The sequence below is a fragment of the Equus caballus genome, chromosome 28 (genome assembly GCF_041296265.1).
Source record: "Equus caballus isolate H_3958 breed thoroughbred chromosome 28, TB-T2T, whole genome shotgun sequence".
Taxonomy (NCBI): Eukaryota; Metazoa; Chordata; class Mammalia; order Perissodactyla; family Equidae; genus Equus; species Equus caballus.
In genome coordinates, this window is record NC_091711.1 from 42,051,264 (window position 1) to 42,067,343 (window position 16,080).

Genomic DNA, 16,080 nt, shown 5'->3' on the forward strand with positions numbered 1-16,080 from the left:
GAGTGAACATTTGAGAACTCCTGACTGAGTCAGAGAAGTACCTTAATGATTTTTAGCAGGACTAGTTTCTGTAGGCATTACTATTAATATTTTTGTGTGTGTGAGGAAGATTCACCCTGAGCAAACATCTGTTCTCAATTCTCCCCTTTTCTTTCTTTGAGGAAGATTAGCCCTGAACTGACATCTGTGCCAATCTTCCTCCATTTTGTATGTGAGATGTCTCCACAGCATGGCTGACGAGTGGAGTAGGTCTGCACCCAGGATCTGAACCTGTGAACCCGGGCCACCAAAGCAGAGAGCAGGGCACGGAACTTTAACCACTTGCCTACAGGGCCAGCCTCACTATTAACATTTTTAAATTTCTATACTTAACTGACTTTTGGACTATCTATTCATATTGAACACCTGCAGCTCTTGCAGGATCTTGATTAATAGATTTATATGATAAAGCCAGGAGGCAAGCCTCTGAAAACACTTGTAGCTGTCTCTTACTCCTGCTACGCCCTCACTCATGGCACGAAGTTTAATTCCTTTCAAGGGGCAGTTATCTAAGCCACATTTCATCAACGTTTTTGCTTCCTCCAACAGTCCATTCCTCATACACAACTTTTCAACAGGGTTTTAACTGGAGAAGTTCAGGCAAAATGACATTCCTTTATGCTTTAGCAACTTTGGTAGAAAAGATAGTTTCGTTTTCTTGCTGATTTCTATTATAACATTATATTTTAAATAAATCCTTTTTTTTAAAGTTTAGTAGTCCAGACTTAAAGCTTTAAGCAAAGGAAAGGATTATATAACACAAGGTACTATCCTGGAAGAGTCTTAGAGCACTTTCAGAATTTTGAGGCACATATGAGCAAATGTCAACTTCTTGATTTGTAGGATCAAATAGCACAAATGCACACCCAGACCCCCAGTCTCAGAAAACAGTTCTCCTTCACATTCCAGATTAAATCTTAAAATTGAATCATGATGCCAAATACTGCAGTCACCAGTTCAATACCTTTAAAGCTCAAAAACAGTTTATTTGAATCCCAGATAATTGCATTCAGAAAATAATCATCAATTTTCTACTGAATATTGTTCTTCATCTTTGTTCGCTATATTATGAGGTATAATATAGTAACAGCAGTACTAATATAGTATTAATACTTTAGTACTAAAACCTAACGTTTTATATTTTTAGTTGTTCTTAAATGATACCTACTGCATTTTAGGCCAATGTTCATTATACGTACTTTTATTACATAGCCTTGCAACCTTAAGCAGCTTATGCTTCCTCTCTGAAGCAGGAATTTCTGGTGTAGGAGCAGAAGCGCATGCGGTCGGTGAGTTGCCAGTCCCAGGCACTCTTTTAGGAAATGTCATAGAGTAGGAGGTACGCCGTCTTGTCCGACACGCTATTTCCCTCTCTTTATGCAGCAACTGCTCATCCATCAGCAATGTTATGACTTGCTTAGACTTTTCCCGGATATAATAACCTGAAAAATACATCAAATTGCTTAGTAAAGAAAATATTAAATTAGGCTACAATTAATTTTCATTCTAAAGAAAATTAGGAAAAAATGAAAATGTGAGTAAAGTGAAAAAATCTGTAGCAAATGTAGGGGGAAACCTAAGTTTCATTAGAATTGTCAATAACTATACTCCTTTTCTTATACTTTAAGAAGCAAATAAATATATGATGAAATCACATTATATATTGGCATTACATTTTTCACTTAAAACATGCTATTGGATTTTCCTTTTAAAAGCAATATGTACTATGCAATAAATCAAACAATATAGGCATACAAAGAAGAGGAATGATTTAGAGCTAGATGCACTGACCAAGATGTATGACCATGACATATGGCTAAAGATTTAAAGAAATATGCATAGCATGATTCAAATCTCTAAAGCACAGAGAAATAAACCACTATATAGGTATACAGAAGAGAGCAGTAGAGAAATACCAGGACGGATGGATGGATGGGTGGATGCATGCATACATGCGTGAATGGATGGATGGGCAGGCAGATGGCCAGCTGTGCACCCACAAGATTGTCAGTATCTGTTACCTTAGAGAGGTACAATTGAGGTGGAACAAGAGAAGGAAGGGCAATTGGCTCTTCTTTGACTAACATCCTATCATAACAACTTGATGCCATTAGTAGATACCAGAGCACAGTCTAAGATCTGAATTCTAGCCCTGGTGCTGCCCTTAAACAGCTGTGTGACTCTCAGCCAGTCAGGTGGCCTGTCTGGGCCTGAGTTTCCTGTCTAAAAACCAGTATAAGCATATCTGTTCAGTCTAATTCACAGATATAAAAGTATACTCATTCAAATATACAGTATTATTGTTATTCTTAACCCTCTCCCAAGATAAATTATAAAGGAAATGCCTTACTTCTCCATATCTTATGGCTAGTTCATATTAACATCTCATTTCTTCCCAAGGCTTCTTGTAGAAGTAAACCGAAAAGTCCCTAAAGATCCAGTACTATGCACATTTCGGGCTCCAAGTGTGAGGAATTAAGGTTTTAATGTTTCCAATCATAATTTACTATTAGTAGAGGTAATGAGATATGGTCAAAGTCAGGGTATATTCAGACGACAGGGGCCAACAATGTTCTCTAACTGCCAGTCGTTTCATTAAGGATTGAGATGGACAGTGTCAGAAACCTTTGCTCAAGTTGTCACCTCTTCCAAGATTATTTTATCTAACCTCACTTCTTAATCATTTCTTCCTTCCAAACTTCTTTTATAACTGCTTCAAACCTTCTCATTCTAAACACTCTTAACTTCCTACAATAAGCTTAGAGTCCAGAACCAAAAAATCCCAGTGTTTTCGGTTACCACTCAGTGTCACATGACAGAAGCCTGCTGTGACTATCAGCCTTTGGGGACAATGTGCCAGACACTACGTACCTCCAGATAACTGACACAGCTTGCTTTGGGTGGGTTCGGGGCGGGGGATGGTGAAAGCTTGTCTTCCCCTTCCTAACTCCACGCGCTCCTTCGCTTCCACTGTGCCCCTCCCTACTCCTCTCCAGGCACCCTGGCCACCTCAGTCTACAATCGCACCACACCTTTCACCTCCTTAGAGCTGTATGCTGGCTGTTGTTTCTGCTAGGAACTCTTCGCATGGCTAGATCCCTGATTCGTTCAGGTCTCTACCCAAATGTCCCCTCCTCAGAGAAGCCTGCCTTCTGCCCACTCTCTCTGAAGTCGCCCCACTGCCATCACTCTCTATTCCCCTGTCCTGCTTTATTTTTCACCTCGGTATTTATCACTATCTAATACAATACTATGTATTTATTCGTCTACTTGTTTATTGTTTGTTTCCTCATCTAGAATATAAGCTCCACGAGGGCAGAGAATCTCATTCACCTAGTATCTTTGGTGTCTTAGAAGAGCAATGGGCACACAGTAGATGCTCAATCACTATTTACTGAGTGAACGAATCAATAAAAGGAGCAAATTACTAAAAAAATCTCAATTTTCTCCTTGACATAGTAAAAGCGGAACCAGATGGATGAAACATACTGAATGCCAATTTACAACTTAGCTGCCTGAGAAAGCTGCTTGACCTAAAACAATTTATTGCAACCCCCCTAATTAGAAAAGGTTAGAACTAGAAACTATGGGAAAGATGTGGAATGCTAATATTCTACTTGGAGTCTACACGGATTGGTGGGATGTGAGGGTAGCTGCAACAGTTCAAAGGGAGGAGCAGGTACATGAAGCAGAAAGCCAGCCCCAACGATAGAGGCCTTCTCCCTGAACAGCAGGGCTGCTCCCTGACACAGCAGTCTGCAGCATCAGGAAGGTCAGGCCATAGCATTTTACAGAAAGTAGGGAAGTGAACTTTCCACTCAAGGCTGCCCACAGCCCGGCTACCTCCCCACCACCCTGGAGATGTCAAAGAGGAGGAACCTGGCTATTCTAGAGCATCCAAGTTGAAAGCAAAAAATCCAAGAATCCAATAATCTGCTTCAAGGATAAGTAATAATAAAATGGCATCTATTCATTTCTAACCAGTATGTTTCTGAAAAGAAAGGAAGGAGGACATAGTACTAAAATAGAATAGTACTGGAAATAGATTAACTTAGGCAGCAACTGCTTGTGTCGGAAAAAGAGAAAGAAAGAAAAAAGGGGGAGGAAGAAGGGGAAGGGAGGGGGAGAAGGAGAGGCGGGGGGGGGAAACACGGGTCCTCTGAAATAAATTACGCAACAGATCGATATGCAAAGATATTATATCAAACACAGAAAGAGGAAAAGCTTGTTGGCTGAGGTGAAGGTTAAAATAAAAATAAAGCTATATACTGTTTTAATTAGGACTCTGGTTATAAGTGACAGAAACTCAATTTGAAGTGGCGAAGGCAAAGGCAGTGGGAGAACCAGGAGTTGCAACTGGGCCTCAGGTACAAATGAAGCAGGCACCGGAAAACTTCCAGGACTCTTTTTCCCTCTCCCATCCCTGCTTCTCTGGGTAATGCTTTCATTTTCTTCTCTTGCAGTTGGCTTCTTCAATCTGGATATGAATATGACCACAAACAGCTCCAGATTCCCACCTCACACTCTGCCACCTGAGAAGTCTCCTTCTTCCTTCATTCAAATTTGAAAAATGCAGGAGAACGACTCTGATTGGCCCAGTTTGAAAGTCACATGCCCATCACTACCGCCAAAGGGTACCACTGGCAACTCCCATTAGAAAGACACAGTGGAGCGAGGGGAGGGTCAACAGGACAGAAAAATGAGCGAGTAGAAGGCCAACTTGAGGAGTCTCCTCAAACTCAAGGCAAAGGACAAGGACATACAAATCACTAGAACAACTCTGGACAGACAACCACCCAAGGGTATTCACTTGTGCAGTCATTTAATCATTTCTTGAACACGTAAGTTTCAGTAGTGGGGGCAGAGGTGAGAAAAGAAGAGACAAGGTCCCTAAACAAGATAATCTCAGATAAAAATAAATGCTCTAAAGAAAATAAAGAAGAGCGACACGCTAAACATTAATTTGGGGTGTGGCTAAGGAAAGTCTGACTGAGGAATTAACATAGCAGCTGAGTCCTCCTGAACAGCAAAAAGCAGCCAGCTCTGCAGACAGGCGGGCAGAGTGCGCCTGGCAGAGGGAACAGCTCAGATTCACTCCTTCAGGAAAGCCTTCTACTGAGAGCTAACAAGCCACTCCCACCCTACCCCACGCGTACATCAGGGCCTCAGACCTGGTCAGGCCCCACTGTCACACACTCTCCTAGCACTACACTTGCCTTTTATAGGACTTCCACACTTTGTAATTGTCTGTTTATTTGATAAATATCTTTTTCCTCCATTAGAGTATAACATCCATGAAGGCCAGAACTATACTTGTTGCTTAAGAGCTACTTAAGAAATGTTTGTTAAATAAATGAACAAATATGCTGAGGAAAAATTTCCCAAATCTAGGGGAGAAGTCTGCATAAATCCACAACTGAACATCATGTAAAGAGATTTGGAAATATAATAAATTCAAAGATCTTGGGCACTGAGATGCACCAGTAGGAAAGACACAGACATTTGGAAAAACACGTAGTGGGCTTCAAACAGTAGTCACAAAACATCTTAATACTCCTCTCTCCATTCCTGACCCAATGACCTACCAAAATCTACTCTTCTTCCTATATTCCTTTCTCAGTGAAGTTTACCTTCATTCTAAGCCAGAAATATGAACATTCACCTCTTCAAAATCAGTAATCCGTGTCTATAGACTGTACCTACTAAATATCTTCTAGATCCATTCTCTCCTCTCCATCTCCCTTAGTTCAGGCCCTGATCATTTTGTGTGCCTGTGGTGTTCTAAATTATTTACTTATCTTTAGACTCCCTTACAATCTACCCTCTACAATGCCTCCACGGGTGGGGTGGGAGGGGTGTGTGGGGAGGGAGAGAAGCAGCATCCCAAACAGTAGATCTGATTAAGTCATTTTCAAGTTCAAAAACCTTCAGTCAAGTTGGCACAGTAAGTTCATGCTTCAAAGTACTCCTCTGTTCTGCTCCAAATACAGAGCAATAATAGACATCATCAGTCTCAAACACAAGATAAAAACCTCTGCAAACCAGAAATACAAGAGAAATGAAAAAGCAGGGAGCAGGGCTGAAGCCACAGGGCTGCTGGGCTCTTGATCTGGCAGCTAGGAGTTCAGCAACTTGGGTATTAGGGAACCAGAGCTGGTCTCACTCTTTAATGTGAGGGGAGAGCCGTGTTTGTGAGAGAAGGCTGGGAGAAAAGAAAAAGAAAACAAACAAAAAAAACCAGCTGCTAATTGCTTCCTGGGCTATAAGTTATTTGTAGCTGTGGGTCTAGAAGCAAGAGGACACACATGCAGCCTTAAGGCTTGAACTAAACTAAGCCACCTGCTGGCTGGATCTACGATGGGATCTACGACACCCTAGTATCATGCTGGGTGTGAGCCGAGCCACCTCTGCAAGGGCTGCACCGGAGGCCGCCAGGGAGCCGGGCAGCGGGAACTGAAAAACCGACATAAAGGGAAAAGCGAACAGGGATGGGTAGTTGGGAAAGAACTTCTCACTTAAAATAAGCCTAAAAACGAAAATTCCAAAATAGATTTTTAAAAAACCTAATGCTTAAGAAAGATAGCCAATAAAAGCAGCAATCAAAACATAAATTCACTCCAAATGAGAACAGGATTCTATAGGATCTTCTATAAATCAATATTCTATATTGTTACAGGATTTTAAAATCCTCTAACAGATTTTAAAATAAATATAATTAAGAGAGATTAATACAGGAATCATATCCACAACAAGGAATATGAGATTATAAAACAAAACAAAAATAGGCAGAAATGAAACAAGAACAGATGGATATGAAAAGAGTCAATTAAAAGTCCTATTGCCACAACTAGAAGGACCCATAACTAAAATATACAACTATGTACTTGGGGGATTTGGAGAGAAAAAGCAGAAAAAAAAAAAGATTGGCAACAGTTGTTAGCTCAGGTACCAATCTTTAAAAACAAAAATCCTAGAAACCAAAACTATAGTCACTGAGAATAAAGAAAAAACCCTCAACATCCAAGGTAAACTCCAGCATCTAGCAGTTGGAGAGAGAATTGGTAAGTGAAGAATAGTACTGACGAATTCTTCCAAAACACAGCACAGAGAAACAAGATTAAAAAGATTAATTCATAAAGGAGAGGCCCCAATATTCACTTAGAAGATTTCAAAAGAAGAAAATTAGGCACAAAAAAGCAATAATCAGAGAGACAAGAGCTGGGAATTTTACAGAAAAGACATGAAACCTCACATTAGAAATGCTCTCCAAAGACCAAGCAGGATAAGTAAAAATAAATCTATACCTAGAAAAACAGAAGAACGTTTAGGATGAAGAGAAACTCTTAAAAGCTACCAATCCCTTCTTTGGGCCCACAACAATCCACTAGCTACTCAGTCAGCAAACATTTATTCAACACCTCCACCAAACCCAGTGAAGAAACAGAGATACATCCAATCATCACAGCCCTCTGGACACCCACAGTCTAGCGATGGAGACCGACACGCAGAGCAGTCATCACGGCTGGGTGATACGTGCTGCAACTGACCGCGGACGGGCAGAAACTGCTGAGTGCGACAGTGCAGCGGACAAGAGTTTCCTAGCGAAGACGTGCACCGAGCTTTATCTGAACACGAATATACACTGCAGGAAATAAAAGTTAAAAAATTTAAAAATGTCAAGGACCAAGAGTATGAGCTAACATTGATGACTTACCATGTGCCTGACTTTCAGACATTACCTCCAGTCCTCACAATAACCCTCAGAGTTCGTGAAGGCCATATTACAGATGAGAAAAGTAAGTTTAGGGTAAGAAACTTTCCCGAAGTCATAAAGTTAACAAGCTAGAAAGTAGAGACTGGCTCTATAAAAATAACAAAACACAGACTTTTAACTTCTTTGACTGACTTTAGTATACAAATGTAAGCTCTTGTATTTGACGAGAACCTTGGGAAGAGACTGACTCGGCTGACATAGCACTGAAGTGCTAAACTGGTTACTCTCCTGTTTTGTTTACTGTGCTCCGTTGTCCATGTGAGTACAATAAAATATGGCACTGTGGGAATACTGGCTGGACGGGCACATTTAAGTTGAAATAAATTCATGATTTGTTGCTCCTTGCTATCATGATTATCAACACAACTATATTTACTGAAAAGGAGCAAAAGGTGACCCAAAATATTCAACTGTTTTAGGTACAAAGGTTTTGTTTAAACTCACAGTATTATAACTTTTAATAACAGAACAGACTACGTTAACCCAAAGCCTATAATATATGTTTGTTAAAGGAAATTCATTTGTTCATCAAGACCGTAAAAACGTCTGTTACAGGAAATCACATTTGCTCACAAGAGCTATAAATGAACTCAGCAGCCTCGTGTTAGTTAACTCTCCTCTGTAAACGAGCACATCTGCATTGCAATAATTAATCCACCATCACCTATCAGGTGGGTTCGACGGTTAGAGAATTTTGACTGCTGCTGTCTGACACCTATAGAAAAAAAATTAAGTCCGATGCACTTTGAAGCTAGATTTTTTCCCATGGTGCATAGCCACTACATTGTACCGCCCAGGAACTGCCTGCCTCCCACCACCCCACATCCAGCCCCAGCTGGAAAAGAAGTAATACCCCCGAATTGCAGTTCTTTGGCTTTTAGGGCCTTAACATGGCTAACCAACATCTAAGGTAATTTTTTTACATTTTTGAATATTTTCTTTTTCTTGAAGTTACTCTTTCCAGATATTTTGGCTCTATTCAATTCACTACAGTCACCTTGAAAAGGAAAATCCCAATTATTCCTTTTTTTCTCCTACTTGCCCAGGCTCCCTCTTTCTCTAAACGCTTTCAGGGCGCAAATACCTGGTCTTTTCTCTCTTTCTATGAGAATCTGAACTCAAAAAACAACCTCCCTCTAAAAAAAAATTGATTTCAATAATCTATAAACTAGTATAAATATAAATAAACATATTATGTCTTCCAGAATATTTGCCTTTTACATTTTAATTTCTCTCTTAACTATGGCTTAAAAGCCTTGCTTCTTACTCTAAGACATTCGAACTTTGGCGAACAAATGCATAGGTGATTGGTAACGGCCCATCCTCAGATTTTGGAAAACACACGAGCGGCAGCCTATACAAAATTTGCAGTGCATATAAATGTAAGGTGTCTAATTTCCTAAATTAGATGACTGAGAACGATAGTGGAAAACTAAAATGGCAGTAATGTCACCATTGCATGCTACTTCTAGTAAAATAGCTTAACATAACTTTGTAACACTGAAAATTTGTCTTTTTAAAATGTACTTTAAAAAAATCTACCTTTAATTTAAATACATGTGTATGTACATATAAAATGGACCATTTAAAGGAAATTAAGTGCAATTTCATGACTTAGGTAATTGAAAATAAAATAGTACGTAAACCTACAATGCAGACATTTCTGAGAACATAATTGGTTTTATAAAAAGAATACCATAATTTGTGTAAATAAATAATTTGACGGTATGAAATATTCAAGTGGGGACTTTTCAGACAATTTTAATTAAGTTCATTCTAGTAGTTCAGTGAAACTTTGTTAGGATATTTTTAAAAACTCAATTATGAGAGGCTGTGTAGCATAATAATAGAATAGGACTAAATGGTATTAGGATATATGAGTTTTAATCATGTTCAGACATTAATTAGCTGTGCAACTTTACTTAAATAACTTAATCTGTCTGAGGATTAGCTCTTCATCTCTGTAAAAGAAATAATATATATCCTTCATTCCTCATAAGATGTTGTAAGGATCAAATGAGATACCACACATGGAAATGCTCTATTATTAAAATCTAATAACAGGCAAACAACTAGATACCATATAGAAAAGAATGAACTTTACCTCTACCTCACAATACACACAAAAGCTAGTGCTACATCAATTATAGACCTAGCTAAAACTATAAAATGTCTAAGAGAAAACAGAGGAGAAAGAAGGCCTTCATGGCTTTGGGGTAGGCCAGTTTCTCAGACAAGGCACAAAAGGCATGAACCATAAAAGAAAAAACAAACTGGACTTCATCAAAAGACAACATTAGGAAGTAAAAAGACAAGCCACAAACTTGGAGAAAATGTTTGTAATACATACATCTGACAAACGACTCATATCCAGAACGTATAAAGAGCTCCTACAAATCAATGATAAAAAGACCAAAAAAATTAAAAATAGGCAAAACACCTGAATAGGCAAAAGATGTCCATATGACCAAAAGCATACAAAAAGGTGCTGAACAACTCTCAGAGAAATGCAAATTGAAACACTATCCACCCATCAGAATGGCTAAATTAAAAAGAATAACAATACTTAAGTATTGACAAGGATGTAGAACAACAAACTCTCAAACACTGAGGGCAGGAGTATAAAATGGTAGAAACCACCTCAGAAAATTTTAATTATACACCTGCCCTATGACCGAGAAATTCCACTCCTAAGTATATGTCCAAGAGAAGTGAATATGTATGGCCACAAAAAGACTTACACAAGAGTGTTCATAATGACTTTATTCATAATAGCCAAGAATTACACACAACCCAAATATCCATCAACAGAAGATGAGTAAACAACTATGGTATTTTCATATAATGGAATACGACTCAAAAATAAACAGGAATACTACTGATATATGCAACAACCTGGACGAGTCTCAAAAACATCATGCTGAGAGAAAGGAATCAGAAACAAAAGAATACACACTGTATGCTTCCATTTATGTGAATTTCAAGAATAAATGCAACCAACTTACATGGTGAGAGAAATCAGAATAGTTGTTGCCTCTGCGGAGGAGGGAGGATTGACTGGAAAGGGAGATGAAGGAACTTTCGGGGATGATGGAAACGCTCTTTTATCTTGATATGGGTGATGGTCACATTTATCAACATTCATCAAACTGAACACTTAAGATCTGTGCATTTTATAGTATATAAATTATTTCTCAATAAAGCACTGTTAGTATTAAAAATCTATTTTAAAAAGTAATTTATAGTTAAAAAATGGAACAGCATATTGTTATTAAAGGAGTCAACTCTGACATTTATATTTTTTATATTCCTAAAAGATAGTCAATTTCTAAAAATTTGCTAAAAGTGTAAAAATATTAAGATATTAATCACCCATTCATCAAACATCTACTGAGTGATCCTAATCTCAGGTAATGTACTAAGTCCTAGGGACACTGTTCTTGCCCTTAAGAAACCAGACCTAAAATAAACACGTAAAATAGAGGATATATGCCATGACCAAGTGGGATTTATGCTAGGAATGCAAGGTTGTTCACATACAGAAATCAATCAATGTAATACACCATATGAATAGAATAAAGGAGACAAGGTGGGAAAGCACAAAATTATCTCAATAGATGCAGAAAAAGCATCTGACAAAAGTCAACCCCCTTTCTTGGTAAACACACTCAACAAACTAGGAACAGAAGAGAACTTGTCAAGCTGATAAAGAGCATCTATGACAAACCCACACCTAACATCATACTTAATGGTGAAAGACTGAAAGCTTTCCTCTTAAGATCAGGAACAAGACAAGGATGTCTGCTCTCACTGCTTCTATTCAACCTTGTACAGGAGGTTTTAGCCAGGGCAATTAAGGAAGAAAAAGAAATGAGAGGCACCCAGACTGGAAAGGAAGAAGTAAAACTATCTCTATTTGCAGATGACATAATCTTGTATGTGGAAAGGCCTAAGGAATCTACAAAAAAAACTACTACAGCTAATAAACAAGTTCAGCAAAGTACTAAGATACAACATCAATATACAAAATCAGTTGTTGTATTTCTATACATTAGCAGTGAACAATCTGAAAACAAAATTGGGAAAATTTCATTTACAATAGCATCAAGAAGAAAAAAATATCTAGGAATAAATTTAAGAAAATAAGTGTAAGATTTGTATACCGAAAACTACAAAACATTTGTGAAAGAAATGAAAGAGGACCTAAATAAAAGGAAAGACACCTGTGTTCATGGATTGGAGGAACTGATATTATTAAGATGGCAAAATTCCCAAAATTGACCTACAGATTCAATGCAATCTGTACGTCACTAGCATAAGGATAGACATATAGATCAATGGAACAGAATTAAGAATACACAAATAAACCCACACATCTATGGTGAATTGATTTTTGTAAGGGTGCCAATATAATTCAAGGGGGAAAGATAGTCTTTTCAACAAATAGTAGTGGGACAACTGGATATCTGCATGCAAAAGAAGGAGGCTGCCCTTCTACCTCACACCATATACAAAAATTAACTCAAAATCAATCCCAGATCTAAACGTAAGAGCTAAAACCACAAAACTCTTAGAAGAAAACATAGATATAAATCTTCGTGGCTTTAGATTAGGCAATGGTTTCTTACATGAGGCACCGAAAGCACAAGTAACCAAAGGAAAAACAGGTAAAACTGGACTTTATCAAAATTTAACCAGAAAGTAAAAAGATAACCTATAGAGAATGGGTGGAGACATCTGAAATCATCTATCTAACAAGGGTCTTGTATCCAGAATATATAAAGACCTCCTAAAACTCAACAATAAAAAAAACAAATAATCCAGTTAAAAATGGACAAAGGATTTGAACAGACATTTCTCCAAAGATGATATATAAATGGCCAGCAAGGACATGAAAAGATGCTCAATATCATCAGTCTTTAGGGAAATGTAAGTCAAAACCACAATGAGATACTACTTCACATCCAGTTGGATGACTACAATCAAAAAGATGGACAATAACAAGTGTTGACAAGGGTGTGGAGAAACAGGAACCCTGACACACTGCTGGTGGGAATGTAAAATGGTGCAGCTGCTAAGGAAAACAGCTTAGCAGTTCCTGAAACAGCCAAACATTGAATTACCATATGAGCCAGCAATTCCTCTCCTAAAAATTGAAAGCAGCCATTTGAACTGATACTTGTACACTAATGTTCATTGCAGCATTATTCACAGCAGCCAAAAGCTGGAAACAACCCAAGAATCCATCAACAGACGAATAAACAAAATGTGGTATATGTATATATACAATGGAATGTTAATCAGCTTTAAAAGAATGAACTTCTGATACATCCTATAACATGGATGAACCTGGAGGACGTTAGGGCAAGCAAAATGAGCCAAATACCATATGATTCCACTTATATGAGGCACCCAGAATAGGCAAATTTATAGATACAGAAAGTATATTAGAGGTTGGCAGGGGAGTTATTGCTTAACGGTTACAGAGTTTCTGTTTGGGGTGATGAAAAATTTTGGAAATAGATAGTGGTGATCATTGCACAACATTGTGAATGTAATTAATGCCAATGAATTGTACACTGAAAACGGCAAATTTTATGTTACATATACTTTATCAATTTTAAAAATATAATCTACCAAAAACCAAAGGACTGTGCCCTTTAAACAGGTGAACTCTATGGTATGTGAATTGCATCTCGATAAAGCTGTTCTTCAAAGAGTGAAGGGGAAAAAAGAAATGAGCTCTCAAGCTATAAAAAGACATGGAGAAATCTTAAATGCATATTGCTAAGTGAAAGAAACCGGTCTGAAAAAGCTACATACTGAATGATTCCAACTATATGACATATTGGAAAAGGCAAAACTATGGAGACAATAAAAAAGAGGAGTGGTTGCCAAGGGTTTGGAGGAGGGGGGAAAAGACGCATAGGTGAAGTGGAGGGCATTTTCAAGGCAGTGAAACTATTCTGTATGATCCTGGAACGGTAGATACATGACGTGCATTTTTCAAAACCCACTGAACTGGAGAACACAAAGGGTGAACCCTAAAGTAAACTAAAGGTTTTATAGTAAATGAGTATCAACACTGGTTCATCAATCGTAACAAACCTACCAGACCACTGTGGGATGTTAATAGGAGAAACCACGTGTGGGGAGGGAAGGAACTCTGTACTTTCTGCATAATTTTTCTGTAAACCTAAAACTGCTCTAAAAAAAACAGTCTATTTTAAAAATGTACACTTACAGAGACTGCACTGAATTTTATCCTCTTCGCATGATTCATAGGACTATTCATTCTAAACACAAATTCGAATTTTCCAGGGGAGGGGAGGAGGTGCCGGTTCTCCTACCACTGCAGACGACCAGGCTGCACCGCGCCGTCTCCGCCGGGTGCTCCACAGACCCTCTCCCTGCTTCACCTCCCCTCCACCCCTGACAAAATTATCTTACGACCTAAATTTTTGTATTCATATAACTACTTCCATCTAGACAGTCTGTGAAGAGTCCATAGTCTTTGGAAACACTGCCTTGCATTTGTGACTGAATTCCAGTCTAATTATAATTATGAATTACAGTGATATCATTATACCAAATTGCAGTGCCTCCTCTTTTATTCACTTTGTTCATTTTCTATGAGGTATCCTTTTATCAGAACCTAAGAGTATTAGTTTTACACATGCCTTTGAAAAAAAAATCTAGTTCTCTAAGGTACTCTGGAGTCAACACAAAGGATTAACCTTAACTGTCCCAGAGGAGAGGTAGCTAATAACACTTAAGAACAATGTTTCCCCAGCTCCTGGTTTAAAATGATCCCCTCCCAAACTCCTAATCTTCATTGGCACGCTGTATAAACGTCCTCAACTGTTACCTTGGTCTTTTCCAGCTTCATCTACGTGTTGAAAATCTTTCAGTGTTTGAAGGTTACAGAACCCCTCTCTGCAATGCTGAATAACTTTCCTTGATCCATTCTTGATGAGATAATCCATTAGCGTAAGGGACTTATACACATGGCGCCAGTTCTTCCCATGGTCCTTGAGTCTCTGCCATAGCATATTCATAATCTCTGAGAGGGAAATCGTGTTGAAAGTCAGGTCACTGATATCTAACATCAGAGAACTAGAAGGACCCCAAGGGTCATTGGAAGTTGCTTCCCTGACTTTTATTTCAGCATCTGAGTAATTTTTCACAAAGTTTTTCACTTGCCTCCTGAACGCCATAGGTGAGACAAGTCTGAAGGGGAGACGCAGGATTAGAGCACTGGGATGGTGTTACGTGATGGGTTTATAAAACCCTTGAGAGGTAATTGGCCCCCCGTTCTGCTGCTCCCACATACAAATGATTAATCTCCATCTTGACAAGGCATCGATTTCCTGCAAAGTACACAAAAAAATGTAAGTTAAATATTTTTCTAGTGTCTATAGAAGACCAAGTCAGCCTGAAAAATCTAGCTTTAGTTTCTAACTCAGCCCCTCACTTACATCAGCCAGAACTGAGGGTACCATATAAATGTTCTCAGGATCAGCATGGCAAAAACTCTCATAAGGGATTGGCTTGTGTTATTTAAAGAAATACAGGTGGTCTTTCTAGACTGAAAAGTTTCACAGAAGATAGCATTGAACCTCTCTGGCCAGAAATAAAATTATTCCAAAGCATTTCATGGACAATGGACAAGTTAGCATAAAGAAATGGAATTTGTCCTCTGACATCTCTTGCTTAAGATTTGTTGTCATGTATAAAAATGTTATGTCCCAAAGGTAATTAAGAGGAAAATTGAGTCGTAGAATCACCAAGTGATTCTATGGTTGTACTCTGTTTAGAACTACACATCATTAGAATCCAATCTAACCACGGTCTGCTTTCTTGTCAATCTAAAAGGGGGAGGGTCATCAACCATTAAGACAAATAGCTGTACCTCAGTGGACTCCACACCTAACTCATGGTACCTGAAACCAATATTTTAGTCCTGGGAAGGCTGGTAAGTTCAAGAAAACGTTAAATTACTTTCTTTACTCAGCTTTAGAAAAAGAAGTATGAGTTTAGGATTAAACAACGTCAATACTATGATTCAAATGGCGTAAGGGTTTCCCTAAAACCTGGAGTGATCAGCATGTGTCTGTCAGATCTCACACCAAGTACATACAAAGAGAGGCTCATCCAAGTTGATACAAAAATACGTTCAAGGAGCCAGCCCAGTGGTATAGTGCTTAAGTTTGCATGCTCTGCTTTGGTAGCCTGAGGTTCGCAGGTTTGGAACCCAGGTGCAGACC

The 16,080-nt window shown here is 38.5% G+C and overlaps 1 protein-coding gene across 19 annotated transcripts in view; it reads right to left on the minus strand.

The window, feature by feature from the left end:
* Positions 1–16,080, minus strand: part of ENTHD1 (ENTH domain containing 1) — a 154,631-nt gene that overhangs the window by 75,858 nt on the left and 62,693 nt on the right. For 12 of the 19 annotated variants that reach the window (XM_014736846.3, XM_070253647.1, XM_014736844.3 and 9 more), the window contains exons 2-3: positions 14,682–15,183; positions 1,239–1,481 (exon numbers count right to left, since the gene is read on the minus strand). In XM_014736846.3, the coding sequence (XP_014592332.1) occupies positions 1,239–1,481; positions 14,682–15,030 (592 nt within the window). In that variant the 5' untranslated portion in view covers positions 15,031–15,183. The remainder of the gene's footprint in view (positions 1–1,238; positions 1,482–14,681; positions 15,184–16,080) is intronic. The other 7 variants (XM_070253644.1, XM_014736845.3, XM_070253651.1 and 4 more) reach the window with 1 other exon arrangement.